This window comes from Mesoplodon mirus (genome assembly GCF_964341445.2).
Source record: "Mesoplodon mirus genome assembly, chromosome: 5".
Lineage (NCBI taxonomy): Eukaryota > Metazoa > Chordata > Mammalia > Artiodactyla > Ziphiidae > Mesoplodon > Mesoplodon mirus.
In genome coordinates this window covers 41,188,041-41,215,870 of record NC_138980.1, presented here as the reverse complement: position 1 = coordinate 41,215,870, position 27,830 = coordinate 41,188,041, and the positions used below count along the sequence as shown (strand labels likewise).

At 57.8% G+C, this 27,830-nt stretch overlaps 1 protein-coding gene across 3 annotated transcripts in view; it reads right to left on the bottom strand.

Annotated features, from left to right (window-relative positions):
• ADGRL1 (adhesion G protein-coupled receptor L1) overlaps nt 1–27,830 on the bottom strand; it is a 47,692-nt gene that overhangs the window by 11,075 nt on the left and 8,787 nt on the right. For 2 of the 3 annotated variants that reach the window (XM_082621829.1, XM_082621828.1), the window contains exons 2-9: nt 19,412–19,575; nt 15,343–15,556; nt 11,273–11,382; nt 2,940–3,740; nt 1,774–2,088; nt 904–1,007; nt 433–618; nt 67–105 (exon numbers count right to left, since the gene is read on the bottom strand). In XM_082621829.1, coding sequence (XP_082477955.1) covers nt 67–105; nt 433–618; nt 904–1,007; nt 1,774–2,088; nt 2,940–3,740; nt 11,273–11,382; nt 15,343–15,556; nt 19,412–19,481 — 1,839 coding nt within the window. In that variant the 5' untranslated portion in view covers nt 19,482–19,575. Of the gene's footprint in view, nt 1–66; nt 106–432; nt 619–903; nt 1,008–1,773; nt 2,089–2,939; nt 3,741–4,307; nt 4,761–11,272; nt 11,383–15,342; nt 15,557–19,411; nt 19,576–27,830 lie in introns of those variants that run through there. The other variant, XM_082621830.1, reaches the window with a different exon arrangement.

The following is a 27,830-nucleotide window of genomic DNA, read 5'->3' as shown; positions in this document are numbered from 1 at the left end:
CTCCCAGCCCCAGGAGCGACAAGGGCTGCCCCACCCCCTCGGCCAGCAGGAGCCCTTGAGCCTCACCTTGATGTAGTCCTTACAGGTTCTCTCTCGCTTGTGCATCTGGGGAAAGAGATGGAGGTGCTCTCAGGGCTGGTCTCCCAGCCCCACTCCTCTAACCCCGACACTCACGTCTGGGCCCCAGGGAGCTTGCTCCTCTGCCTCTGCCACTGACCTGGGGCTAGGCCATGAGCAAGAGCCATTCCTAAGGGAGCCCACACCCCCAGGACCGTCCAGGGCAGTTCAGGAGGGAGCCCCAGTAGACCTGGGGTCTGTCCTTCTTCTCTCGTCACCGTGGGTGGCAGCCCAGCTCCACGGTAACAGGCTGGCTATCTCCTAAGTTCCCAGGGCAGTGCCCCCTGCCCTGCTGGCCCTGCCGCCAGGCCCTACCTTGTTGTAGTTCTTGCCAGCTGACTCGCGCTCGATGGGCCGCAGGGCCTGCAGCTGGGCATCCAGGATGTCCAGCAGTTGCTCCATCAGCTTCACAGAGGAGGACACATCACCCGCATAGATGGAGCCCCGGGTGTGGCGGGCCAGCTCGCTGGCAATGTTGGCTGCGTTCTCCCCGCTCTTGATCTGTGTGAGGCGGGAGTGGGATGCCCCGGCTCTGTCAGGGACCGTTTGGCTTCCCTCTTCACGCGCCCAGCCTGCTCAGCCCCTCTCATCCCTCTCTCTGCTGCCCCTTCTCCCTGTCTGCCTTCTCCCTCCCCATCTATCTCTGCTCCCTCTGCAGGCCAGGGAGTGGACCCCTGCTTGTCTCCCCAGTTGTTCCATTGCCCCCACTGTGCCCTGTGCCCGGGCACCCAGGGCCTGCTGTGTGAGCACGTGCGCCTGACTGGGAGGGGCAGCTTCTGCTGGTACCTTCTGGGCCACCTGGTTGACCCAGGGGGAGGTGCAGTTGCTGAGGTCAGGGCCCCGGGGGTTCCAGAGCCCCAGGGCTGGTAGACACTGGAAGGAGGCAATTCCTGTAGGGACAGACACACAGGAACAGAGAAGGGAGCCACAGGGAAGGAGAGAAGGATGGGCCAAAGCAGGGAGAAAGGAGATGACAGAGAGAGGGGGACGAGTGGGTGAGGAGAGAGGTGAGGGGAACATGGAAGACCAGACATGAAGCAGGCCGGACAGTTAAGAGAGGTGTCACTCTGAGGTGACATAAGCCACTCCTTCTTCCCCTAAACCCTCCCTCTTGGCTCCTCTTCCGTCTTTGGGTACCACAGTTGGAACCTTCTAGCAAAGCTCGCCTTGGTAGCGCCCCCCACACACACGAAGCCTCTTCTGACCCTCCCCTTGGGATCCCTAAAGCATGCGGTCCAGCCCCACCCTCTCTGGCACTTCAGCTGCTGTGTCCTGTCACCAGCTGCTCCCAGGCCTGTTCCATTTCAGTCTGAAGCCAGGACTCAAGTTACCTCCCGTGGGCTCCCTGCAGGGTCCACCCAGCGCTTTGCACGTGGCGGGTGCTTAGTATTGCAGGAGGGGATGGGGGACGAGGCGTGGGGCACTAACTGAGCTGCTGCTGTGTCCTGGGAGCTCTGCTGGGCTCTGGGGACACAGCTGCAGACATCAGGCGTGACCCCTGCATGAAACCCACACTCTGCCAGGGGAGATGGACAGGTAAGTGCATCTATGCTGAGCTGAGTTAGGGGCACGTCCCCTGTCCCTTCCCTGGCCAGACCCAGCAGTGGCCATTCCCCAAGCCAGCTGCAGTGGAGGTAACCTTGGCTCTGCACTCACCTCGAGTCCCCTTGGGGCAGGGCCTCTCCACCAGCATGCCCTGCTGGGTGGCCGGCCACTGGACCCGCCGCACCTCTCGAGGTTCACAGAAGAGTTCCGGGGACACGTGCAGATTGGGGGCGGGGGGCCGCCGGGTGCTGGGGGCGGGGGCAGTGGCTGGAGGTAGGTCAGGTCCCAGCTGGTTGATGGCACCCACGGGGTGCGTGGTGAGGGGCGCCCGGCGGAGTGGGGTGGTGGCCGCAGGCGAGGCTGTGCTGGTCAGGGGTGTGGGCCGGGCTGTGGTGGTCGTGCTGAGGGGTGGCGAAGTGGCTGGGCCTGGAAGGGAGAGGGGATATGAGACGGGGTTACCCCCCTGCTTCAGGCCTACTGAAAGATATCCTGGTCCCCACTAGGTCTGGGAGAGCTCCCCTGGCCCGTCTGCCCACAGAGGTCCCTCGTACCCCTGGGACCACCTGAAGCACTGGAAGGTGGCAAAAATTCGCTCATTTGTACTTTGAAGTCTGAGACAGCAACCACAGAAGACGGGCCAGGAAGGAGGTGTCTGGCGGCTGCTGTACACAGCCACCTCCCATCCTCATTCTACTCTTACTCTGGTCTCTCTGACCTGGCCACGTCCCTTCCCTCTGGGGGCCTCAGCTCCTCCTTTTGGATTAGATGGGACTCCCTGGAGCTGTGGAGCTGCTCAGAGCTGGTTTAGGGCAGCTGAGGGGGCAGAATGAGACTGGAGGGGCCCCCAATCCTGGCCAACATCAGCAGCTCAGCTTTGCTGTTTTACTGATACTGGGCTTCCACCCAAGATTTTGGCTGAAGGGATTCCAGGGCTCAAAATGCACAGGCCTCTAGGAGACATAGTGCAGCTTGGTTAAGAGCCCAGAGTCCTTGGTCCACATCCTCAAATGAGCAAGCTAATCCCATACTCACTCAGTGCTTGGGTTTCCTCATCTGTAAAACGGGGCAATAATACGCCCTGTCTCCTAGGCTGCGAGGATCAGAGGAGTTAATTGGGTGCTTAGAACAGCCTCTGTCACATTGCCATGTCACACTGCCATTGCCTCCAGGGCTCCCCCGAACCCACCTCCAGGTCCCCTAAGATGTCACAGAGTGCACCCCCTCCCCCGACCCTGGGACCTAGGGGGCGTTTGGGAGCGAACTTGAGCTGTCCTCACCAGCACTGGGGTCGGGTGGCCCGAACTCCAGGCTATAGCGCACCACGAAATAGTTGTTCCAGACATACAGCTGGTTGTCACGAGGGTTATAGTCAACGGAAGAGACGAACTGGTAGGGGTTGGGGAAGGCCAGGCTGACGGGTTCCTCGCGGTTGGCGTTGGTGTTGAAGGCGTAGTCCACGCGGTTGCCGGCCGCCTCGCTGTCGTCATCCACGTACACGGAACGCAGCACGTAGAGGACGCCGCACACCATGAAGGCGTTGGACGCTGAGCGCTTGTCGTAGCCGGTCTCCCACGTGCCCTCGAAGCGCAGCGTGTAGGGGTTGAGCTGGCTCACCACCAGCCGCCCGTTGTTGCCCTCGGTGGCGTAGATGACCCACAGCCCATTCTCGTCCACGGCCAGGTCGATGTCGGTCTTGCCCCCCCAGCGGTAGGGTGAGGTATCGTGGTAATTGGCTGTGTTGATGACCGTCTCCCCGCTCTTGATGCGCGTGCGCAGGTCGTACTTGACGATGTTGCGCGTGCGCTCCTTGTTGTAGAAGACGGCGCCATCGTAGACCACGAAGCCCGTGCCATCCACACGGTTGGGCAGGCGGTAGGTGGTGGTGTGGCGCGCCGCCACGTAGTCCTCCCATGAGGCGTACTCGGTCAGCGTGTCGGTGCGGTAGGGGATCCAAGGCATGACGTAGATGCGGTCACCTGCCTGCAGTGGGTCCTTGCACCATGCGCCAGACTGGTGCTCCGATTCGTGTGTCGAGGTGGGGTCCAGCACCTTCTGCAGAGTCCCTGGGCACACGAAGACTGGGCCAGGTGGGTGGGCGGGGAGGACATGGGGAGAGGAGCAGGGGCAAGGGAGGGGGAGAGAGAGAGGCAAGTTGGTCACGCGGCCAGGGGGATGCCAGGCTGTCCCCTCCTGCTGCTGCAGTCACGGTTGCTTGGTAGGGCTGGTGATGGGAAGGGGGTTTCCGGGCTGGGACCCCTGCCCCGCCCAGCTGCCCCTCTCCCTGGAGATGTCAACCCTGGAGGCCATTAAGAGCAGGGTTAGTGGTGGGAGGTAGTGCCCCTCTTTCCTTCCCTGGCTGCTAGAGACCCCACAGGCTGGGGATAAGGGGTTTGGCAAGAGGCATCCCAGAGAAGATCTCGTGTGTCTTAAGCAGGAGTGGAAAGATTTCCTCACTGCAGCCACTGGTGGCTTTGAGGTTCCAGGGACTCAGGGCCCTGCCCCTTCGCCATCATCTGCGCCCCCTATGGAAGAGCTAGGGTCAAGGGTCCCATCCTTCACCAACCACACCAGGACACAGATTTTTTTTTTTAAACTCCATTTTCTTCCTCCTGCAAAAACTGCAAGGTAGAGTGATGTTTCCGTACCCACTGTGGGTGGGTGTCAGGAGCGCACTTCTATTCCAGGGTGGGAGAGGCACCCGAGGTTCCTGATGCAGCCTGTGGCAGCCCCCACCCCCAGTACCCATGAAATCAGTAGCTGAGGAAGGGTATTCGGAAAAGTCCAGCCCCTCCTGAGGGTGCCCAGCCCTGCCCCCAGCCGGCAGGGTCTCTCATGGGGTTTATTCAGCAGCAGACACTGACACTGGTGCACAGGGGTGAGGGGGAGAACTTGGGGAGGGAGAGGACTCCCGGGAGAGTTGGGTGGGGGGGAGGAGAGCTGTGTGGAGGGAAGAGAGACATGGTGGTGGTGGTGGGGCTCGGCGAGGTCCTGGCTCCAAGGGAGGCACACTGGAGAGCACCTGGGAAGAAAGGGTTAGTGCTGGCGAGGAGAGAGGGGGGTGAGCAGAGAATTCACTCCAAGGCCCAGGCCCGACTGAGGGTCCCTTGGGGGGGCAGTCCCAGGTCCAGCTCAGAAGGGGCAAGGGAGGGAACCAGGTGCTAGGATAAAGACCCAGCCCGCCCCCAGCAGGCCCCCCCACCTCCCCTGCCCTGACCCCGATTTACCTGCAACCATCCCCGGCTCGGGAGGAGGGACCAAGGCAGCGCTGATGTCAGAAAGGTGGGGGGCCCCGCCCCACCCCCCCATTCCCTGAAAAGGAGGAAAACCTCAACTGCATCTCGTTGGCCACCAATAGCCTGCCCACCCTTGCCCAGTCACATCCCAGCGCCGCCTACTCCTAGCCTCCCCTTACTGACCCGGTGGGGCGTCTGGACTTTCACAGTGTGGCCAGGCTCCCCTCCTCCTCCTATAGAGGTGATGTCCCTCCATCCAGAATGGCTGGGGGCCTCCCTCCCACCTCCCTGCTAGCAGAACCCACGGACAGGCCAGGGTGAGAGTTTGTAGTGAATTCTCTGCTCCTGCTTGGTCTGTCACCAAAGCAGCTGGCCCCGAGGGGACAGGGAGGGCTGGGACTTGGTGCCGGCTTGGGGGGTGGGGGCTTGGCCCCAGTGGTTAGAGGGGCTTGGACGCTTCTCATTCCCCCACTTCCAGCCTCATTCTTCAGGAGGCTCAGATGGGTGGGTGCGGATATCCAGCCCTCCCTTCACAGCAGCAGGGTGACATTTTGACCCAAGGGTCTCCAGGCACAAAGCAGCCAGGAGCATGCCCTGTTTTAGGAGGGGGAGGGGAGCTTGGGGCTCCACCATCTCCCTGTCCCCAATGCCCTGAGGGGTTGGCCTGCATCTTCTGTCCAGTACACTGGCCTCTGCCCTTTTCCCCTGTGCCTGGGTCTCCCCTCTCCCCAAGCTAGGTCCCCTGCCAGCTTTGTGACGACTGAGCGGATGTGTGTTTGTGTGTGTGTGTTGGGGGGGGGGCAGTGGGAGGTCTCAGAGCCTGGCCTGGCTGGCAGGGCAGGGCGGAGGAAAACGTGGTTAGAGGTTACCCTGGGGAAGGGGGAGAAGATGAGGAAGGGTCTGCCTGGGGCCTTTGCCAGCAAGGACCCCTCCCCAGCACCAAGCTCCCAGTACCTCCTCTGCCCTCCAGCCTCCTCCCACCCGCCCTTTGAAGAGAACAGATCCCAGGCTGCCGTATCCAAACCACCACTGGGCCTGCAAGAAGAGTGTCTGGTGCTGGGTGGGAGAGAGAGACTCCAGGAGAAAGAGAGGGAGAGAGTGGAGGGGTGCAGTGAGGGGCAGGGCGGTGGGCTAGTTGCCCAGGCCTCTGTGAGATGGGGGAAGGGACAAGGGGGAGGGGAGCAGCTCGGAGGGACCCCACCCCACCGCCCTCAAAGGGGATGCTCCACCGACCACCGTAATTTCAAGGCAAAAGTGATCCTGAAAGGTCATGCCTTCCATCCGTGCCCCCTGCTGCCTGCCTCAGAACTTCAAATTTCCCAAAACTTTCAGGGGAGGAAGTGACCATCCCCCAGAGCCCAGGCCTGCAGCGGCAGCCCTGCCAGACTCCACTAACGGACAGCTCTGCCCACCATGGAGCTCTGCCCACCCCCCGCTGAAGGTTTCACCCGCAAGAAATTATGGTGCTCGTGGAAGTCCCCAGACCCAGCCTGTACCTCCCCTGCCCCCCTCTCCCTGGTCCTCTAACCACAACAGCCCAGAAGAAACCCTGACTGCAGCTTCGCAAGTATTTCAGAACCAGATAAAATGCTCCCCCGCCCCTCACTCCCCCAACCTTGAGGCCCGCCCCCACCCCCTCCTCCCGATTTGGCAGGCTGCCCTCCCCGGGCTGGGGACAGCTTATACCCCTCCCCAGGGCTGGGCCCCCCGCTGGTGGAGGACAGGGGCTGGGACTGGGGGAAACTGGTACTCCATGCTCCAAAACAGCTCTGGGCCTTGGAAACGCCAAACCAGAAGGAACTTAAGCCGCCAGGAGCCAGAGAGAGAGAGAGAGAGAAAGAGGAGAAATCTGCTCCCCAAAAGGAAAACAAAGGTGTCCCCTCCACCCTGCCTCCCCTGAACCCCGACACATGTTACAAAAGCGGGGGCAGGAGGAAGAGAGGAGAGAGACGGCTCACCCGGTGCCCTCCACCCCTGGTCGGGAGCCAGGGAAGGGGGTCCCTCCCTCCCCACCCGCCCTGGATGCTTACACACTTCTCCTGAAGGAGGCAAAAGAAGTATGAGAGAAGGCCAGGTCCCCCCCGGCCCCGCAAGGGCCAGGGACTAGGAAGGTGGGCCGGGGGTGGGGGAGGCTTGGGGGGAGAGAGAGAGAGAGAGAGAGAGAGAGAGAGAGAGAGAGAGAGAGAGAGAGAGAGAGAGAGAGAGAAAGAGGCAGAGAGAGAGACGGAAGATCCTGCCCGGGCTCAGAGAGGAGCTTCCTCAGGTGTCTGGAGGGTGGAGTCACCCGGCTGCACCAGGGCTTGCCCCACCAGGGGGACACCGGGGTGGGGAATAGCAACTGGACCAAGTTTGGGGTGGGGGGAGAAGAAGGGGCCGGAGGGGAGGGTGGGTCACATAAGTATGGTACAGGTAAAACAAAGTCTGAGTTAGGGGTTAGCATTGGTAACAGTGCGTTTACCTTTCTGCTCCACTTCTACTTTAAGCATCGGAAGAGAGAGAGAAAACAAATTGAAAAAAAAAATGTGCAAGAAAAAAAGAGAAAAAAAAAAGATTAAATTGCTTTCGTTTCTTTTCTGGCAACACGCCCCCTTTTCCTTTCTTTCCTCACTCCTGGTTCCCCAACCCCGAAGGTAGCATCAGCCCCCGCCCCCAAGTCCTTTCCTTCAGGGAGGGTGTCAGGGAGACAGTCACAGGGAGGGGAGACACATGAGAGGACAGAGACCAAGAGAGACGAGGGGTGGGGGGGGAAGGGGGGTGCACAGGCAGGCAGGGGGACAGAGCCCTCAGATGGGAAGGGGCACCCTCAGTGCAGTGGGGACTGGGGAGGGGAGCCCCAGCTGGGAGGCGGCTCCGCTTAGGGGGGCACCAGGCAGGGATGGTGGGGGGTGGTGAAGGAACCACTTAGATCCCCTTCAGCCCGGCCTGTTGCCCTCCTGCTAGAACCAGGGGCCCAGGGGAGGGGGTTCAGTGCCTCCTGGGGCCTGGTAGCCCCACGAGAGAGAACACACTGGACTCCTTCCCCTTCTGTGCTGGCCTTGCAAGAGTCCAGCTGAGTTTCCCCAAATCCTCAGAACCCCAAACAAGCCAACACAGAGAGAGGGTGGCAGCATGAGACACAGAATGACGGAGAGGCAGACAGGCAGAGCCCCCTGGGCCTCAAAGAGCCCGGTGGGGGAGACAGAGGCAGAGAGGGAAGAGGCTGGGGTGGGGGGACATCACAGATGGGGCAGCACAGCAGGTGGGGCACAGACACGCTCCCACACTCCCCCGGGGCAAGCCCGAGGCTCAGTTTCTCTGCCCAGCTCCCCCCTGGGGGCCCAGGAGCCGGGAGCTCCCCAGCCCGCTGTTGGGATGGGCGGGCGGCACCTGGGGGAGGAAGGGGGCATGGTTAGACTGTGCTCAGCTGCAAGGCAAATCCAGTGTTAGTCGGGCCTGTCCGGTATGTGTGTGTGGCAGGGAGCCCCGCACACCCACTGCTCCCTTCCCACGGTAGCCCCTGCACCCACCCCTGACCAGCACTGGGGTCACCCCAGCCTCTGAAGCCCAGGGCAAGATGGCTGCCCAGGCCGCTCCCCCTCCAGGCTCTGTGTCCCTGACCCCTTAGGAACCTCTGACCAGGGCCTCGCTCTCCTGCCACCTCTCTGGAGGAGTAGCGTTTGGCTCCCTTCCCAGCGCCTCATCCAGGGCCTGATACGCAGGAGGTGCTCAGAGAAACCTTGGGGGATAAGTGAGTGCCCGGCTTCCCTGTTCTGCGGCGTGGCTTCCATCACCCTTGTAACACCAGCCCTCTTCTTCTGGGACTGGGAGTTAGCTCCGCCCCCCAAGACACATCCTTCATGTCTGTGACTACGAGTGCGTGTATGTGTGTGTGCCCCTGCCTCTCCCAGGGCTCAGGCTAGCTCTCTCCCATCAGACTGGGGGCTGCCCATCCCCTGAGCCCTCCTGATCTCTGAGGGTCATGCCCTCCCACCCACACTTGGAGGTTTGGCTCCAGGAGGTCTCTAAGCCCCTCCCCTCCCCACACCCTCTAACTTTTTTCCTGCTCCTTTACCTGCATGGTATCCACTTGCTTTGGATGCCACTTGGATCAGGGGATTTTTTCTTTTTTTTTTCCTGCCCTTTATCTTACCTGCCTCAGGAGAAACTGGGTTTCTCATCTGTTGTTAGTTTTATTTTTGATTACCAATAGCAATTATAATAATTGGTAAAAATCATGATGAGGAGTCACAAGAAAAGCAACAACTACCACGTGCCCAGCGCTTACTATGTGCCAGGAACCGTACTAAGCACCTCTCGGGCAGCCTTTCGAGAACCCTGTCTATAAAGGGGGAGAGAGGATCAGTGAAGTGAAGCAACACGGCTGAGGCCACATGGCTATCAAAAGCAGGCACCGGGGGGGCTTCCCTGGTGGCACAGTGGTTGAGAGTCTGCCTACCGATGCAGGGGACACGGGTTCGTGCCCCGGTTTGGGAAGATCCCACATGCCGTGGAGCGGCTGGGCCCGTGAGCCATGGCCGCTGAGCCTATGCATCCGGAGCCTGTGCTCTGCAATGGGAGAGGCCACAACAGTGAGAGGCCCACGTACAGCAAAAAAAAAAAAAAAAAAAAAAAGCAGGCACCGTTTCCTTCACACCTATGGCTGAGGGTGCACAAGGAGCTTTTACCCACGTTCTCTGTACTCCAGGCAACACCTCAGGGAAGGTGTTTGATTCCCCTCCCACCATTAAAGAGGAAGGTATAGGTTCAGTTGGATCGAAAGGGCACCCAAACCATTACTGAGCACATCCTGAACCAGGCTTGGGCCTGGGCGCTGGGGGGTGAAGATGAGGCCTCTACCCTGGAGGAGTTTACATCCAGCACTCTGTCACCAGGAGCAGCCTCTGTGGCCAGCCCTGGCTTAGGCGCTTTGCACACATGATCTCCTGGACTTTCGCCTCCTTCTGCAGAGGCCCAAAGAAATTAAGTCATTTGCTCAAGTTTCAGAGCCGGAAAACCCAAGGGCCGGGGCCGAGCCTCGAACCCAGCCTGATTTCCCCACTGTGCTACGCTCCCCAGCTCCTGACCCCTTTCCCTGCTGCCCCAGCCATGGCGGTGGGCAGTGTCCCCAGTGCTGTGGGGAAGCTTCAAGGATCAGATGGGCATCCCTCTCAGGCAGTGGCTGGAGGCCTTGGTCGCTGAAAGGAAAGGGTGAGGAGTAAAAGAAGAAGGTTATGGAAGCACATAAGCTGTCCCGTCTCCCCCAGCACGTCTGCAGTCACCTGCGAGGAGAAATCAAAGGTTGGGGGGAGGAGGGGAAGGCTGGGGTGGGAGGGGAGAGGAGGGAGAGTCACAGGGCCTCCTGCTCCCCCGCCCCTACCCCCCCCCTCACACACCCTGGTGGCCCTGCCTCCTCCCCCCTCTGCCCGGAGGCCCTACCTCCAGGTTGCCTACATGAAGCTGGGGGTGGAGGGGAGGGGATGGACGATGGGGGAAAGGGAGGGAAGAGTAAGGGCTGGAAAGAAGGGCCACGTTAAGGGTGGGGTGCTGAGGAGGAGAGACCCTGTCGTTGTTTGCTCCCCTTGGCCAGGTGCAAGAATGGCAGGCCCCTGGCTCCCCAGATCAGGCTTCCTGGTGCCACCCTCAGTCCAACATGGTGGCACTTCCTTTGCAGACAGGAAGTACTACTGTGGTAACGGGCAAACAGACCAAGAGTTAGGAATCTGTGAAGATGCCCCTAGCCCTTCACCCCTGATCTGCCACCAGGCCTCAGAGGGTGGCCTGCCTCTGTATGAGTACAGAGTCCAGCTTCCAGGACTGGGAAGGGGCAGGACTGGGGGCACGTGAGGGGTGAGGGGGACAAAAGAAAGGAAAGGGAACTCAGAGAAAGGGGGGTGAGTGAGAGGGAAGAGCAGGTATGTAAGAGGGGGTCACAAAGGGAAGGGGTGAGAGAAGAGGAGGGAGGCAGAGGAATTAGAGGGCAGCAAGGTCAAGGTCCAGGGAGAGGAGAGGAGAATATAAGTGTGCCAAGTGGAGTACGTGGGTGTGGCCTTGGAGTGTATAAATAAGCCAAGGGCATGCGAAGAAGCAGGGTGAGCAGGCCAGGGTAACAAGAGTTGGAGAAGGTGCCCAGTGGATGGGGACAGTCTGTGAGCGTGGGGGTGTGGATGGGGCAGGCACCAGCGTGGACAAGGGTGTCTGGGTGAAGAGAATGTGTGAGGGAGGGAGCAGGCCTAGCTGTCCCCCGTGTGCCTGGCCCCGACTTGGCCGTGTGTGTGTGTGTGTGTGTGTGCGTGTGTGTGTGTGTGTGTGTGTGCGCGCGCGCGCTCAAGGTGTCTCCTCCTCACTCGCTTCTGGAAGGGGGAAGGGCCCGTGTCCGCATGAGGAACAAGATGACTCACTGTAGGGGACACAGTCGTACTGCACCTCCAGGTACTTGTAGGTCCCGGGACAGGGGTCGGGAAAGGCGTCGGAGCCAGCGACCACCACGCACTGGGTGCGGTTGTTACACCTGTAGAGGAGAGACAGGGAGCTGGCAAAAGACAGGCCTGGAACTGCTGGGGGGGGCAGGATCAGGAGAGGAATGGACACCCCCAAATTGGGAAGGAATTGTGGAGACCACGCCAGGGACCTTGTGTGGGCATTGTTTTCTGTTTCCTGCCTGCTCTCTCCTACCAGATAGGATTCTTCTATTTTTAAGCCCTGGCACGGCATGAAGCTCAGGGCTGGGCCAGAGGGGTGGCCCCATAAACTGCTTCCCCAGCCACGCTTCATCACTTTCATCCTGAGTGTCACCAGTGCCATTATGTCCTTGTTGGTTTTTTTTTTCCTATATTGACCATAAAGCCCCTCCTTTGTTCACAGAAGAGTAAGATGTGAAGCCATACACACAAGGTGGTGTCTTTGCAAAGACGCTATTAATGAAATGCTCACAGTGTTTGCCTGTGTCCACCTCAGACCATTCTTGACATGTCCTACCCTTTGGACAGTGCTGCTGTGAGGCTCTGCAGTCAGGACAGGGGCGGAGTCTTCACCTCACGCTGAAGCCATCCTTGGTTCCCCATGGGGAACACCCCTGAGTCCCTGTCAACTTCTCGGGAGGCTGGCTACCATGTAACAGGAGGGCTACTTAATGACAACAAAAGATGTTTCTTGCTGTCTGTTCCCACAGTCAAGGTCTCCGTTTTCCTGGAGCAGGCCAAGTCTTGGCTGGGCAGGACAGTGACTTGACTGTGGGTGTGTTAAAGTGGTTTGGGGGGGTGCTTCCTGACAGGGCAGAGGGGGCTCCTGTGTCTTCCCTTCAATCCTGCCCTTAACCAATGAGTGCTTAACTAATGAGGATCTGCTTATACCCACCCACCTCAACCCCCTTCTTTAAAAATATAACACTGACCTCATAAGGTCAAACAGAGACTTAGTTACCTATGACCCAAAGAACTAGTTATATTCCCCAAAGTGCTTTCATTTGCTGTAACACTGCAGGTGTATTCCTGTACAAATTCTTGTATACGAATGTTCATAGCAGCATCATTTACACAATCACCAAAAGGTGGAGACAACCCACCGACAAATGAGTGGATAAACAAAACATGGTACATCCATACAGTAGAATATTATTCAGCCATAAAAAGGAAGGAAGCTCTAATACACACTACAATGTGGACGAGCCTTGAAAACATCACGTTCAGTGAAAGAAGCCAGCCACAGAAGCCACGTGTTTCACAGTTCTATTTATATGAAATGTCCAAAACAGGCAAATTCAGAGACAGAAAGTAGATTAGTGGTTGCCAGGAACTCGGGGGAGGGCAGGGAATGGGGAGTGACTGCTAAGGGCGACAGAGTTTCCTTTTGAGGTGATGAAAATGTTCTGGAACTAGACAGGGGCAGAGGTTGCACAATATTGTGAATGTAATTAATGCCACTGAATTGTTCACTTTAAAATGGGAATTTTATCTTATGTGGATTTCACCTCCATTAAGGATGAAAACAAAAAGAAAAACACAAAAACGCTGGCCTTCCAGCTGGAGACCGCATGTCCCAGCCTCCCGTGCAGCTGGAAGTGCCCGTGACTGAGTTCTGGCCCAGGAGGTGGGAGTGGGGGTGAGGGGAGGACTGGGGGGGTGGGGTGGGTTGCAGTGCTGAGACAGAGAGAAGCGGGTGCTGAGGGCCTTTCCAATTCTGATCTTGTTCAGGTCACTATATTTATTCTGGGGTGTCTCCGTCAGAGTAGTGGAGCTGGACCCTAACTAATATAAAGAGCCTCCAGGTGTGAAGACAGTGGAGCAGTGGCCTCATCACAATCCCTCAGCCCCAGTGACCACCCTGCTCAGTGTCCCCCCTCTAGGACTGAGACCCCACGAGCGTCAGAACTGGGTCAGTCGCTGTGCTAGGTACTTGGGCACATGGCAGAGAACATCACGGACCCTGAGGCCGGTGCTGAGTGAAGTGGGCAGGGAGAATTTGGAGGCAGGAGGTAGGAGGAAAGAGAGGCTGGACTGGGACTGTCCATGCAGGGGTGTCGGGAGACGGGAAGCGGGGAAGAGGGACAAGATTGCTGGAGGGGAATGGATGTTTGATTTTTTCCTTTTTTTTTTTTTCTTTTGCCGCTCTGTGCAGCTTGTGGGATCTTCGTTTCCCGACCAGGGATTGAACCCAGACCCTCAGCAGTGAGAGAACAGAGTCCTAACCACTCGACCGCCAGAGAATTCCCGGAATGGATGTTTGAGAGAGAAACAGTGGGAGGGAGGGGATGAAGGGGTTCTGGCCTGGCCCACCCACCTGATCACGCCTGTCCCCTGCCCAAAACTCTAGGGAGGCTTTCAGTGACCCCACCCAGTGACATACTCTAGAATCCCCAAGGAGCTGTAGAGCTGGCCCCAGGCCTCCTTCCCTTTTCCAGTTTTATGCTCAGGATCCTGGAGTGAACCCTGCATTCTCTCAGGCATTTGGCAAAAATTCAGTGAGCGCCTGTGGTGTATCTGGCTGTGGACACAGTGGTGACAGACAAAACTCCCTTTCCCTGTGGGGCTGACGGCCTAGTGAGGGAAGACATAAAAAAGACACGATAAAGAGGCAAAATAGCCAGTGGGACTGTGGATGGAAGTCAGGACTAGGAGAGAGAGAACACAGGGAAGGGGCTGGGAAGTGGCAGGGGTGGGGGCCGGGTTGCTGTGATTTTAGAGGGTGGTCAGGCAGGCCTCGCTGAGAGGTTAGTTAGGTAAAAAAAAAAAAAAAAAAAAATCCCTGAGCAAGGAGAGGGAGGGGCCATGCGGGTGTTGGGGAACAGCATTCCAGGCAGGGGGAACAGCCAGTGCAAAGGCCCTGAGGGAGCCCTTAGTGGAAGATGCCTGATGGGTGTAAGGAGTGGGCCAGGTAACTGAAGCCCAGCAAGTGAGGAGGAGTGTGGAGGAGGTGAGGGCCGGGAGAGGACAGGGCAGAACGTGCAGGGCTTTGGGGGCCTCAGGGGAGGACTTAGGCTTTTGCTCTGAGTGAGGTTGGAGCCAAGGAGAGCTGTGATCTGAGGAGGGGCAGGACCTGACTCAGATGCTCACAAGCACCCTCTGGCTGCTATGGGGGGGGAACAGACTATAGCAGGCAAGGAGAGGGGGGCAGAAGATACTGTAGTAGTCCTGGGGGGCTTGGTGGTGGAAGTGGCGGTCACATCAGGGTATAATTTTTATTTTATTTATTTATTTATTTATTTGCTGTACGCAGGCCTCTCACTGCTGTGGCCTCTCCCATTGCGGAGCACAGGCTCTGGACACGCAGGCCCAGCGGCCATGGCTCACGGGCCCAGCTGCTCCGTGGCATGTGGGATCTTCCCGGACCGGGGCACGAACCCGTGTCTCCTGCATCGGCAGGCGGACTCTCAACCACCGCGCCACCAGGGAAGCCCCAGGGTATAATTTGAAGGAAGAGCTGACCAGCTCTAGGTGGTGCGGGTGTGAGTGTGAAAGAGGCTTCTGCAGCTTTGCACACATGCACCCCACACTCACACACTTACAGACGTAAACAGTCTACACACTCCCTCACTCACACACGTTCTCTCAGACACTCACAAGCACGTACATTTCTGCCATCTGTGTTCAACTCTCACCTCCTCAGGGAAGCCTGACCAGACCTCTGGGCTGTCTGTCAGTTCCCATGACATCTCACTCTGTCCTGCCATGGCTTTTACCCTCCAAGCCCCCACTAATCTTGGGATGAGCCTCTGGAGGCAACGGGCTTGTGGCAGAGGGTACAGGTTGGGGAGGTGACAGGCTGGCAGGGCATGGGCTGGGTCTTATTTGCTGTTTGCATGGGACCCGGCCCCTAGTAATTGCTCAGGAAACAGGGGTCGAATGCATAAAAGGAAGACTAAAGGTGAACGGCATGTGCTGGCCAGGGGGCGCACGGAGGACAGGCACCTTACTGACCCCCGGGACTGCTGCCGCCCCATCTCCCAGGAGCCCCGCAGGGTGGGGCCCCTCACCTCTGGGACATGATCTTGAAGGCGTCTGGCAGATAGCACTGCACATTCTCCATCTGGAAAGGGTCAGCGTCGCAAATCTTGTCATCTGTGCGCCCATAGTTGGCGTTCTCCACCATGATGACGTCGCTGCCCGGGCACCGCAGCTCGATGGGGTAGCCTTCACATGCCAGCTCACGGCGCATCAGCCCAAACGGAAGCCCGGCCCGGCTCAGGCCTGCAGGGAGGAGGGGGAGGGAGTCACACCAGGGCCCAGGAAGGGAGGGAAAACCCCCGCCGAAGAGGCGCCACCTCCAGCTAGACTGTATTGGGACGCGGACTGTATGAACTTCGGTTTATTCATCTGTAAAATGGGCTTCTCAGTGTGCCCACCTGTGTAGTAAGGCCATTAACCTGGTCCAAGGAGAGTCTGGCCTTTGCCTTGGCTCCTGGGCGGTGCCCTCTAAGCCCTTGAAGTGTCCTGCTTGAGTAGAGTGTCTTTGTTTACCTGGGGGCCTTGAGCCAGGCTAGGCAGCCTGTGCTAACTGTTATGGGTTGAACTGGGTCTTCCCCCTCCCCAAATTCAAATGCTGAAATCAAGCCCTAACCCTCAGTACCTGAGAATGTGGTCGAATTTGGAAATAGCTTCTTTACAGAGGTAATCAGATTAAAATGAGGTCATTAAGGTGGGCCATTAATAGGGTCCTATTGGGTCCTAATCCAATATGAACGGTGTCCTTATAAAAAGAGGAAATTTGGACCTAGAGGCACACACAGAGTGAAGACGATGTGGAGATACAGGGAGAAGATGGCCATCTACAAACCAAGGAGAGGGGCCTGGAACAGATCCTTCCCTTGTGGCCTTCAGAAGGAACCAACCCTGCTGACACCTTGATCTTGGATGTCTAGCCTCTAGAACTGGGAGAGAATACATTTCTATTGCTTAAGTCTCCCAGTCTGTGGTATTTTGTCACAGCAGCCCTAGCAAACTAGTACACTAACAATGTGGTTTCAGGTAGGCACTTTGGATCATGCGGTATCAGCTGACCTCTGGAGGGGCTGGAGGCTGAGGTCAGCCATGTCTACGTGACTGAGCCCCAGTAAAGACTCTGGACACCAAGGCTCAGGGGAGCTTCCTGGGTTGGCTATACAACATGCGTGTTGTCACTTATCATTGCCAGGAGAGTTCCTGCTGCCCGTGACTGCACTGGGAGTGGACCACCAGAACCCCCGTGCATGGAACTTTCCTGGATGCTGCTCCATGCACCGCTTCTCTTGGCTGATATATATATATTTTTTTTTGTGCGGTACACGGGCCTCTCACTGTTGTGGCCTCTCCCATTGCGGAGCACAGGCTCCGGACGCGCAGGCTCAGCGGCCGTTGCTCACGGGCCCAGCCGCTCTGCGGCACGTGGGATCCTCCTGGACCGGGGCATGAACCCGTGCCCCCTGCATCGGCAGGCGGACTCTCAACCACTGTGCCACCAGGGAAGCCCACCTCTTGACTGATTTTAATCTGTATCTGTTCACTGTAATAAACTATAACCACGAGTATAATGGTGTTTCTGAATTCTGTGAATCCTTCAGGCAAATCATCAAAGCTGAGGGTGGTCTGGGGGACCCCCAAACTCGCAGTTAGTGTCAGAGGTAAGGGTGGCGTGGTGCACTTCCCTAACGACGGTGCGAGAGGGAACGCGCTCGTGTTCTGGAGGAAACCACAGAGTCTGGCTTTGCCACTTCCCAGCTGACAGGCCAGGTGTGTCCTTTGGACCAGGGCTTCTCCTGGTGTGTCCCAAGAATCAGCAGCATCCACATCATGTTCAGAATGTAGAATCTGGGCCCCCCCGACCTAGGCCTGCTGAATCAGAATCTCGGGGATGAAACCAGGAGCCTTTGAATGGATACACCCACCAGTGATTCTGATGTATACTATAGTTTGGACAGCCACTGCTGGAGCCTCACCAGGCCTCAGTTTCTGGATCTGTAAAATGGGCCACCACAGCCCAGGGCTGTACTGGGAGGATTCTGTGCTAGAAAATGTTCTTGAAGGAGGTGCTGTGCATGGTGCTGTGCTCGGTGAGGACGTCACAGGGAGGGGCCTCCTTGCTTTCACCTAGGAAACCTCCCAGGGTTGCCGTGACAATGAAAGAACTTGCCATGGGCATGCCCTGCTCTCAGAGGGGTTGCGTTGTCACACGTCAGTCTCCATCCCATGCCATTCGGAGACTGAGAGCTGGGACTCAGGAGCCAGATGGCCAGGGTTTGTTTGTTTATTTATTTGTATAGATTTATTTATTTATTTATTTTTGGCTGTGTTGGGTCTTCGTTGCTGTGCACGGGATTTCTCTAGTTGCGGTGAGTGGGGGCTACTCTTCGTTGTGGTGTGCAGGCTTCTCGTTGTGGTGGCTTCTCTTGTTGTGGAGCACGGGCTCTAGGCACGTGGGCTTCAGTAGCTATGGCACAGGGGCTCAGTAGTTGTGGCACGCCGGCTCTAGAGCGCAGGCTCAGTAGTTGTGGTGCACGGGCTTAGTTGCTCCGCGGCATGTGGGATCTTCCCAGACCAGGGCTCGAACCCGTTGTCCCCTGCATTGGCAGGCGGATTCTTAACCACTGCGCCACCAGGGAAGCCCCTGGCTGGGGTTTAAATTCCGGCTTGGCCACTCCCTGGCTGCTGGCCTCATCCAGTCACTGACCACCACTGTGCTCCTGTTTCTTTCCCTAAGGAGCTGATAACGCCTATCTCACATATCCATGCAGAGGGTTGCAGTGCACATGGTACATAGTGAGATGGCAAGCCACTAATTACTATTATCATTAAGATGATTAAGGAGGCTAGTGTCTGTTGGACAGAGTGGGCTCAGTACTGTCCATGCCTGCTGGGGCAGCCACCTTCTTGGACACTGGTCCCAGCCAAGCCTTGCAGGGTGTCAGAGGGAAGTGGGGATGCACAGAGTGGCCCTGGGCTCCAATGTGGGGACTGTCACTTGTAGATGAAGAGAAGGCACCAGTGCATGATGGCAGCAGAGCCAAATGGGCCCATTTTTCAAAATCTAGTGCCTCCAATGCCACCTGGGGGCCCAACAGGGTTGGCAGCTAGGCCCTCGCAGTTTTTTGGGGTGAGTTGAGTCCCACTCGCGGGAAAGTTTTACGTGTGTTCCTCTAGCATCATCTGCTTCCGCAGCTAATTTTAGCCCTTCCTGGGCCCGGGAAGGAGGCCGGGGGTGGAGGGCTGGCTTGGATGGGTCTGGGGGTGGAAGCAGCCCCTCCCAGGCCAGCTGGTGCTGTGGGGCAGGACCTGGATAGGTAGAGAACATGGGTGCTGGGGGAGGGGAGGGTGCCGGCTGGCTGGAGCAGTGCCAAGGCCCTGTGGCACGGCTGAACAATGCCCCCTTCACCTCTGTGGCTCCCTGGAGAATGGGGCTGTATGAGGTAGCACTGGGGAGCAGGGTCCCCTATGAGTGCCCTCCAGACAGGGCTGGGAGGGGCAGGCAGGGGGCATACCCAGGGCGAGGGCGAGGGCGAGGCTAGCGGGCCTCCTCTGGCTGCTTCTCTTCCCGCCCTGCCCTTGCCCCTGCCTGGGCCCACCATGGGGATTGTAATTGAGTAATCGGTGAGGGTGGGCAGGCAGGCTCGGGGCACTAATTGTGGTGTGTGCAGGATCCCGGGAACGGCATAGGGCCGAGTCGGGTAATTAGTTGTTTTTAAATAAACGTCAGCGGGCATGCTTTAATTAAACCTTCTTCCCAGCGAGAGCCTCGGAGATGTAATCACACTGAGAGAGACACACACAAGACAGAAGAGCATCGGCTCACCAGGAAGGCCTGTCCCGGTCCCGGGAGGCCACATCCCAAATCCCAGGCTCTAGGACCCCTGGTGGGATGGACCCTGGTGCTCTGGGTTGGGGGGTGAGGGGCTGATCCAGGGACCCCTTGGTGGTGCTAGGGGGCATAATCACCAAGTCGTCCTCTGGTCTGGTTCTGAGTGGTCTGAAGCAGGTACTGTAATGAGTGGTCGGGAGGTACTTCACTGTTTTATCCGCCCTCCTAGCAGGCTTTTGGAGGCACGGCTCCTCCCCAGCCCCAGCAGCACCTACCTTGGGTGGCCGAGGTGACCAGGACGGCAGTGATGCAGAGACTCCAGAGCACGGCGGCCAGGCGGGCCATGGTGGCGGCTGGGGCGCGTTCGGGGCTCTCAGTGGCCTGTGCAGGCGGCCTCGCCCCGCATCACCAGGTGGGTACCACGGCCTGGCCCACCAGTCTGGGGAGGACAGGAAGAGTGAGGTGGGGGCAGCGGCCGACCCCCAGCGGGCCTAGTAGGAGGGGTGTTTGGGCCGGTCCCCTCTCCTCCTGCTGCTGGCTGAGGGCTTCCATCCTGCAGCCCCAAGAGGGGCTGGGCGATGTAACCTGCTCGAGTCAGCCGTATCTGACAGAAGCTGCACCTTTGGGCCAGAGGCTGACCCCCTCCAAGGCCTCTGGCTTACACTGCACCCTCCACTCCCACCCCAACAGGTGGACCCGCCCATCTGGGCATCTTGGACCTTCTGGAAGCACCTCCTGGGGTCTGACAGCCCCCCTCGGGTGGCTGGGGCAACGCTTCAGACTGTCACAGCTATGAATGGCCCATCTGTACCCAGGCAGGCCTCAGACCCTCCATCACGGAGGAGAGCCCTCTGGAAGCCTCTTCCCCGACCCGAAATCAAGACTCTGCCTGTTTGTCTCCCCCGCCCCAGCTTTCTCACCCAGCACAGCGTCCAGGGTGGGGGACCCAGGCGTCTAGGCCCCAGCTTGCAGCCTCTGGGTCTTGGGCAGGAATCCAGGTCCCCACCCCTGATCCCCTGCTTCCCGTTTCTCTGGCTCTGGTAGCTAATTAGAATCCAGCTGGCTGGCGCCACAGATCAGGAGCCAGGGATGACTGAGTCCCCTCTTTCCTCTCAGGGGGAACCCTCAGGGTAAGCTGGAGACAAGCAGGCAGGGTCAGGGGTGAGTGCAGCTCCTGAGGGGCCAGGGAGGGTGAAGGAGGGGTGGAAGTTGTGTGGCGACCCCTGCAATTCTCCCCAACCCCACCCCGTCTGCCCATCCTCAGGCACAGAGGCTCTGAGGGCACAGAGCCGGGTTCTGACCCACTTCTTCTCCCTCACGGCCTCTCCTCATCTCACTGCCTCCGTCTCCCCTGGATCCTCTCGAGACTGGACACCCAGATCTTTACTTTTAGTCCTTTGCTTTATCTACACCCCGGTTCTCCAATATGGCCCCAGCCCAGGGGCACCAGCCTGGCCAGGAACTTGCTAGAAATGCACATTCTCTGAGGAGGGTCAGCACCCCATGCTTTTTTGTTTGTTTGTTTGTTTTTCGGCCGTGCCGGCGCGGCATGCGGGACCTTAGTTCCCCGAACAGGGATCGAACCCGTGCCCCCTGAAGTGGAAGTACAGAGTCTTAACCGCTGGACCGACAAGGAATTCCCCAGCACCTGTGTTTTAACCGGCCCTCCAGTGTGCAAACCCCTGGTCTGTCCTCTCCCACCGTCATCCCAGCCTGTCCTATGGTCTCGACACCACCGACCAGACAATACTTTCCAAATCCCTTATTTCCAGTTTGGAATCTCTCAAAAGAACCCCGACTACTGTTTCCCCCCACCCCCAAAATGAAAGCCTATCTGCCGGTCCAGGTAACTCCCTGTCCCCACCTCTGCTCCAGCCACTTCTGCTATTCCTCAACCACACCAGCTCCTGCCCCAGGGCCTTTGCACTTGTCACTTCCTCTGCATGTATCTTCTGTCCACCATTTACTCACATGGCCTCTTCCTCTGCTCCCTCACCCCCTTTGGGCCTTAGTTCAAATGTAACTATTTCTCCCTTTTATGGAAGGGCCCCTGCACGGGCAGGGATCACTGAATTGCTTTGTTTTGCTCCTGCTTCTAGAACAGGCCTGACACACAGCAATGAATGTCTGTTGAATGAATCTCAGAACCCAAACCTAGGAATCCTCCTCGATTCCTGACTCCTCCCCTCCCCTCCCCTTCATAAACTCCATCAGCAAGTCCCACGGGCTCTGCCTCCCAAGTATCTCACCAACCTGCCCACTTCTGGCCCTCAGTGCCACCACCAGGACCAAGCCACCATCCTGCTGCATCTGGATGCTTGTCCTGGCCTCCTCCTCCTCCCAGCCTCCCTGCCTCCACGCATGCCCTCCACTCAGTGCTAAGGGACCATTTAATGATGTAAATCCGAGTATTAACCTCCCACTCTGCCCTCCCCTGGGGTCTCTGTTCCTCATCAGGGCCTAGAGGCCACTGGTGACCCAGCAACACCATGCTCTCTAGCCTACCCACTTCCCGTTCCTAGAAGCTCCAGCTTCCTTCCAGCCCGAGCCCTTGCCTGGGCTGCTCCTCTGCCTGGAATGCTCTCCCAGCATCCCCACATGCCTGCTGGAGCTTTTCACCATTCAGGGCTCAACCTCAAGGTCACCCCAGAAGAGTGACCTAGCCTGACCACCCTAACCACTCCCGCCCCCTCGTCTGCCATCCTTCAGCTCCATTTTTGTTTGTTTGTTTTTTGGCTACGTCGCGCAGCATGCAGGATCTTAGTTCCCCAACCAGGGATCGAATCCTTACCCCCTGCAATGGAAGCACGGACTCCTAACCACTGGACCGCCAGGGAATTCCTTAGCCCCATTTTAAATTCACGGCACCTGAAATTACATTCTTGTATAAATTACCTTCCCCACTAGGACCATGGGCAACTTGAGGGCAGGGACTCAGCACGGGTTCTCAAGAAAGATTAGGGCAGCTCGCTCATGGGGCAGGACATCCCTCCCTCCAGGCCTGTCTCGTCTCATGGGAAATGGGAAGGTAGTTTCACAGGGCAGCCTTGCAGCCCTGTTCCCCGCCCCTGACCCGCAGCAGCTCTCTGCACCCTCCCCAGCGCCCAGCCTTCAGGAAACTCCCTCCTCTCCTTCCTCAGCCCACAACTGTCTCTTATCCTGCAACCCTGTCCAGATACGGCCTTTGATGGGCTTTGGTTCATTTCATAGCACTTTACAATTTTACATGGTGGCGGGGGGCATTCTTCACCGCTTCATTTCTCCTGCACCCCATCTTCCAGCCATGGTCAGATGCGGGGTGGGGGGGGGACTGACCCTAGGCTGATGGATGCTCCCCTCCCTGACTCTCCCTTAGGGAGTTAAACTGGTTAGCGTCTGGTTAATGCTAGAGAGGCTGCTGGATGCCAGGCTCTGGGGGCAGCCGGCCAATGTGGGTCTGGAGCCCGACCCTGCCATTTCATGCCCCGTGACCCTGAGCGGGTCCTCGCCACTCATGCCCCCCGTTCCCTCGCCACTCATGCCCCCCGTTCCCTCGAAACCTCGAATCTGCAGGGTTCTGGTAAGGACAAGAGTCTACATGCACAGTAGACCGGCCAGGGGCCCATCAGAGGGTGCTGTCGCAGCACGGCGAGAGTCAGGGCACGGGGCGCGTCCATCTGAAGCAGGCGGCTCCTCTCCTCCTCCCGGGCTGCACCCCGGGACCCCAGGACCCCAGGCCTCTTGCCCATCCACACCCCGCCTCAGGGATCCAACCAACCTCGTGGCTTTAGACACCATCTGTACCGTGACGACTGCCACATCTGAGTCCCAGCCCTGCTTCTCTCCTCATGTCTACACCTCCATCTAGGTCTCCAAGGCATCTGGAGTCTGACCACACTGGACACAGTCCCCCAATTCAGTGCCTGGTCCCCCCACCTCCTCCCAGGTCCTTGGGCCAAAACCCTAGGAGTCAAAATCTTGGGTTCCTCTTTCCCTCACCCCCACAGCCAGTTCAGGAGTAAGTCCTGGGTCTGCATCTCCAGAACACCCCAGCGTCCACCTGTCCATCCTCGGCAGCCCCCCTGCAGACCTGGGCATCACCATCTCTACCAAACGGCCCTGACCTCTTCCCAGCAGCCCTCCAGCCCCTCTCATTCCCGCAGCCCAGGCTCCCCCCGCCTCCCCTCACCCACCACTACATAAAACTTGTCACTTAACCATTTTTAAGTATAGAATTCAGTGACATTAACTGCATTCTCAATGCTGTGCCACAACCACTGCGATCTATTTCCAAAACGTTTGTATCACCCCAAACGGAAACTTGGTACCCGTTAATCAAGAATTCCCTCTCCCCTCTCCCCTCAGGCCCTGGCGACCACTCATCTGCTTTCTGTCTCTACGCATTTGCCTGTTCTGGGCATCTCATATGCATGGAGTCATATCGTGTTGGCCAAAAAGTTCGGTTGGGTTTTTCCATAAGAAGTTATGGAAAAATCCGAATGGACTTTTTGGCTAATCCCAATACAATCTGTGGCCTTTTGTGTGTGACTTCTTTCACTCAGCAAAATGTTTTTGAGGTTCACCCGTGTTGTAGCCTGTGTCAGTTATTCCTCTTTCTGGCTGAGTAATATTCCACTGTACAGCCGGACCACATTTCGTTTACCCATTCATCATTTAAAAAAAAAATTAAAAAAAAATTTGGGGGGGCTGCGTTGGGTCTTCGTTGCTGCACACAGGCTTTCTCTAGTTCCAGTGCACGTGCTTCTCACTGCGGTGGCTTCTCTTGTTATAGAGCATGGGCTCCAGGTGCCATGGGCTTCAGTAGCTGTGGTGCACAGGCTTAGTTGCTCCACGGCAATGTGGGAACTTCCTGGACCAGGGATCGGACCCGTGTCCCCTGCATTGGCAGGTGGATTCTTAACCACTGCACCACCAGGGAAGTCCTAAAAATTTTTTATTGGAGTATAGTTGATTTACAATGTTGTGTTAATTTCAGGTGTACAGCAAAGTGAATCATTTATACCTGTATCCACTCTTTTTTAGATTCTTTTCCCATATGGGCCATTACAGAGTATTGGGTAGAGTTCCCTGTGCTATACAGGGTCCTTATTAGTTATCTATTTTATATGTAGTAGTGTGTAGATGTCAAAGTTTTTGGTTTTTGTTTTGGCCGCGCCGGGCAGCTTGCGGGATCTTAGTTTCCTGACCAGGGATTGAACCCATGCCCTCGGCAGTGAAAGCAAGCAGTCCTAACCTGGCCCGCCAGGCAATTCCCTATCCATTCATCATTGATGGACACTTAGGTTGTTTCCACAGAGGGACTTTTTAAAGACGTCGGGAATGCCCTGGTGGTCCAGTGGTTAGGACTCAGTGCTTTCACTGCTGAGAGCCCGGGTTCGAGGAACTAAGATCCCACGAGCCGCTCGGCACGGCAAAAAAAAAAAAAAAAATCTCGACACACTGTTCCCCTGCTTAAATCCCTGCCAAGGTTCCCACTCCACATCCCACAAGGTCACACACACCTGGCTCTTGCCCCTTTCCCGCTGCTCCAGCCACGCTGCTTCCCACCATGCAGTCTTGGCCTGTGTCCCTTCGATCTCAGCTCATGTCCCCTCCTCAGAGATGTGGGTGGGCCTCCGTCACCCCACACCATAGCACCTTGCGTTCAGTGACCGTCTGTCCCGTCCCCACCATCCCATAACCTCCCACGTCTCCATCTTCCTCTCGGTAAAATGGGGCTACCTCATAGGGTAGCTGCATGACAAGATGAATTCATACCCGTGAAACACACAGGGCCATGCCTGGTGCAGAGTGAGTACAGAGTGTCCTGGGCCAAACTGTCATCACCATCTCCACCAATCACGTCACTGCTGTGTGATTTGATTTGTCCGCTCATGGATTTCCTTTGTAGCCCCCGGAGAATGGAAGCTCCTGAGGCCGTCCCTTGGTGCCTAGACGTGCAGTAGGTCCTCAAATATTGACCAGATGAACACAAGGATGGTGGTGGGGACAGCTGGACGGGGCATCTGCCCTGTGACCTGGGGCCCAAGCCTGGCCTGCACAGGCTGGGCACCATTGCCTCAGGGGCACAGAAAGTGTTCCCCATGGGCTGCCTGCTGCTCCCTGAAGCCCCTTCCCTAGAGCAGCTCCTCCAGGAAGCCCCAGGCACCCCCAGAACTGTCCACACCTTGGGGCTGCAGCAGGGGGAACTAGGCACTGCAGCTTCTGTTCCCTCTCGTCCTGGCCTGACTGCATGCCCACTCGGCCCTGGGGAGTTTTGCCTGCTGCCCGGTGCTCACCTAAGCGAGGCGGTGAGGTCAGACGTGGATAGGTGGGAACCACCTGGGAGGCCCAGGCCTGACTACCCCTGAGGCCTTGGGATGAATGGAATTGTGTTCCCCCCCTAAAAAGATACACTGGCATCCTATCCCCCAGCACCTCAGAATGGGATCTTCTTTGGAGATAAAGAGGTAGTCAAGTTAAAATGAATGAGGTCATTAGGGTGGACCCTAATTCAATCAGACTGGTGTCCTTATAAAAAGGAGATATTTGGACACAGACACCCCCCACCCCCCACCAAGGAGAACGTCATGTGAAGACAGAGGCAGAGATTGGGGTGATGCGTCTACAAGCCACGGATTGCTGGCAAACCACCAAAAGCCAGGGGAGAGGAAGGAACCAACCCTGCTGACAGTTTGATCTTGGACTCTGGGCCTCTAGAACTGGGAGATAATAAATTGCTGTTGTCAGAGCCCAGTCTGGGGTATGTTGTCACAGCAGCCCTAGCAAACTCGCACAGGGTGTCAGGGCACATGGTGGGGGAGTTGAGGCAGAGATGGGGGCAGGGCCCTGAACCACACAACTTCAGGGGAGCCTTTCAACTACAAGGTGTGGGGACCCAGCTGGGATCTCCAGTTTGCCAGAACCATCCACGATGCCAGGGGCAGTGGCTGACACCTCTGTGCCCCATTCTGAGCACTGCATGCCTGTATCTCCTTTAATCCTCAGAAGAACTTAGTAAGGGGGTGGGGGGTGTATACCCACATTTTACACAAGAGGAAAGTGAGATCCCGGGACACCTGACTGGCAAGGGGTCTTTGAACCCCAGGCTGAGCACGGGGAGCTGGGGAGAACTGGGGGCCCTCGAAAGCTCCCTCCTCTAGGCCCCCACTGCATCTGTGTAAGCATCCTCACAAGTGGACATGCACACAGGGGTCAGGTGAGCCCCCACCTGTGTCTGTCCCCACCTTGAGCCTCAGAGGGTGTGAGTGACCCCAATTTAACCCATGGGAAACAGAGCCCACCACCCTCTGAGCCCCAGGTGTGTCGGACCCCCAGGTCACGTGGACCGCCCACTGGTCCCACACCTGCCTCCGGGTTTGCCTGAGCCCCACATCAGTTTCAAGTCAAGGGGCGGGTGCAGAGGGGTCCCAGGGCTGGGTGACACGGCCCAGGCTCTGTCCTCAGGTGCCCTGGGATGGGGCAGGGGAGGGTGGGTGATAGGAGGAGAACAAGCTGCTGGAGGACGGGAGGCGCTGCTAGCTTGCCCTCGAGTGAGGTTGCCATGGCAACGCGCAGTGCTTGAGTGGGTGGGAGTCTGAATGCGGGGGCGCGGGGGGGGGGCGGCGCGCGCACCAACAGCGGGGTTCCGGGCCCCTCAACACAAGCTTCCTGCCTCTTGCTCCGTCCCCAGCAGCCTTGAGTCTTCCCCAAACCCAGCAGCCCGAGAGCCCAGCTCCACAGGCCCACCTCCTCCAGGAAAACCTCGGGCATGGCGGAGTGGGTAACTAGCAGGCCCTGGGATAGGTCCAAGGACTTGACTCCTGGGTGTCAATCTGCTGTGTGATCTTGGGCCAGGCTCTTGGCCTCTCTGAGCCCATTTCCCTATCCCTACTCTGGGACTAACAGACTTCCCTCACAGAGACGGAGCAGGTGCCCAGAGAGTGTCTGCACATAACCTCCTTCAGGAAGTGGGCTGTGGGCTCAGGGAGGGCAGGGTCCCCACCAAACCCTCAGCTCCACCCCTTCATCTACCCGTATCTCAAGCAGAGGGCAGCCCAGTCCTCCCAGGCGCTCAAGAACCATACAGACCCCTCTTCTCCTCTCATCCCTACAGCAGCTCCTTCCGTCTCCTTCTTCAGAATCTGCTCACTTTCTCCTGACTCCTTGGTCCCCTCCCTGGTCCAGCCCTGTCGCCTCCTCCCCTGTCTCTCCCAGCTCTCCACCCTTGCTGCCCAGTCTGTTCCACATAGAGCCACCAGAGGGCGCCTGTGAGCACCCGAGTCTGGGCACATCCCTCCTCTGCTCAGAACCTTCCATGGCTCCCACCGCACTCAGAGCAAAAGCCAAAGCCCTTCCTCGGACCACAAGCCCCTGCACACTCTGCCCTGTCCCCTCCCTACCCTCACCTCTTTACACTTTCCCCCTCACTCACTAACACCAGGCACAGTCCCCTCTCAGGGCCTTTGCACTGGCCGGTCCCTCCTCCCCAGATAGCTGCATATAGCTTCTCCCCTGCTTCCTTCAGGTCTTTACACAAACGCTGCTGGCTCTGGGAGGCCCTGTTGGCTCCAGCACTCTTGCATCCTGCTCTGGCTTTATTTCTACATGGCACTCATTGCTCATCGCTAGCATGCCAGCCACGCGTTTTACTTATTTGCTTATTATCTCTCTCCCACTAGATGTCGGCGCCACAGGGTGGGGTTTGTCTGTCTT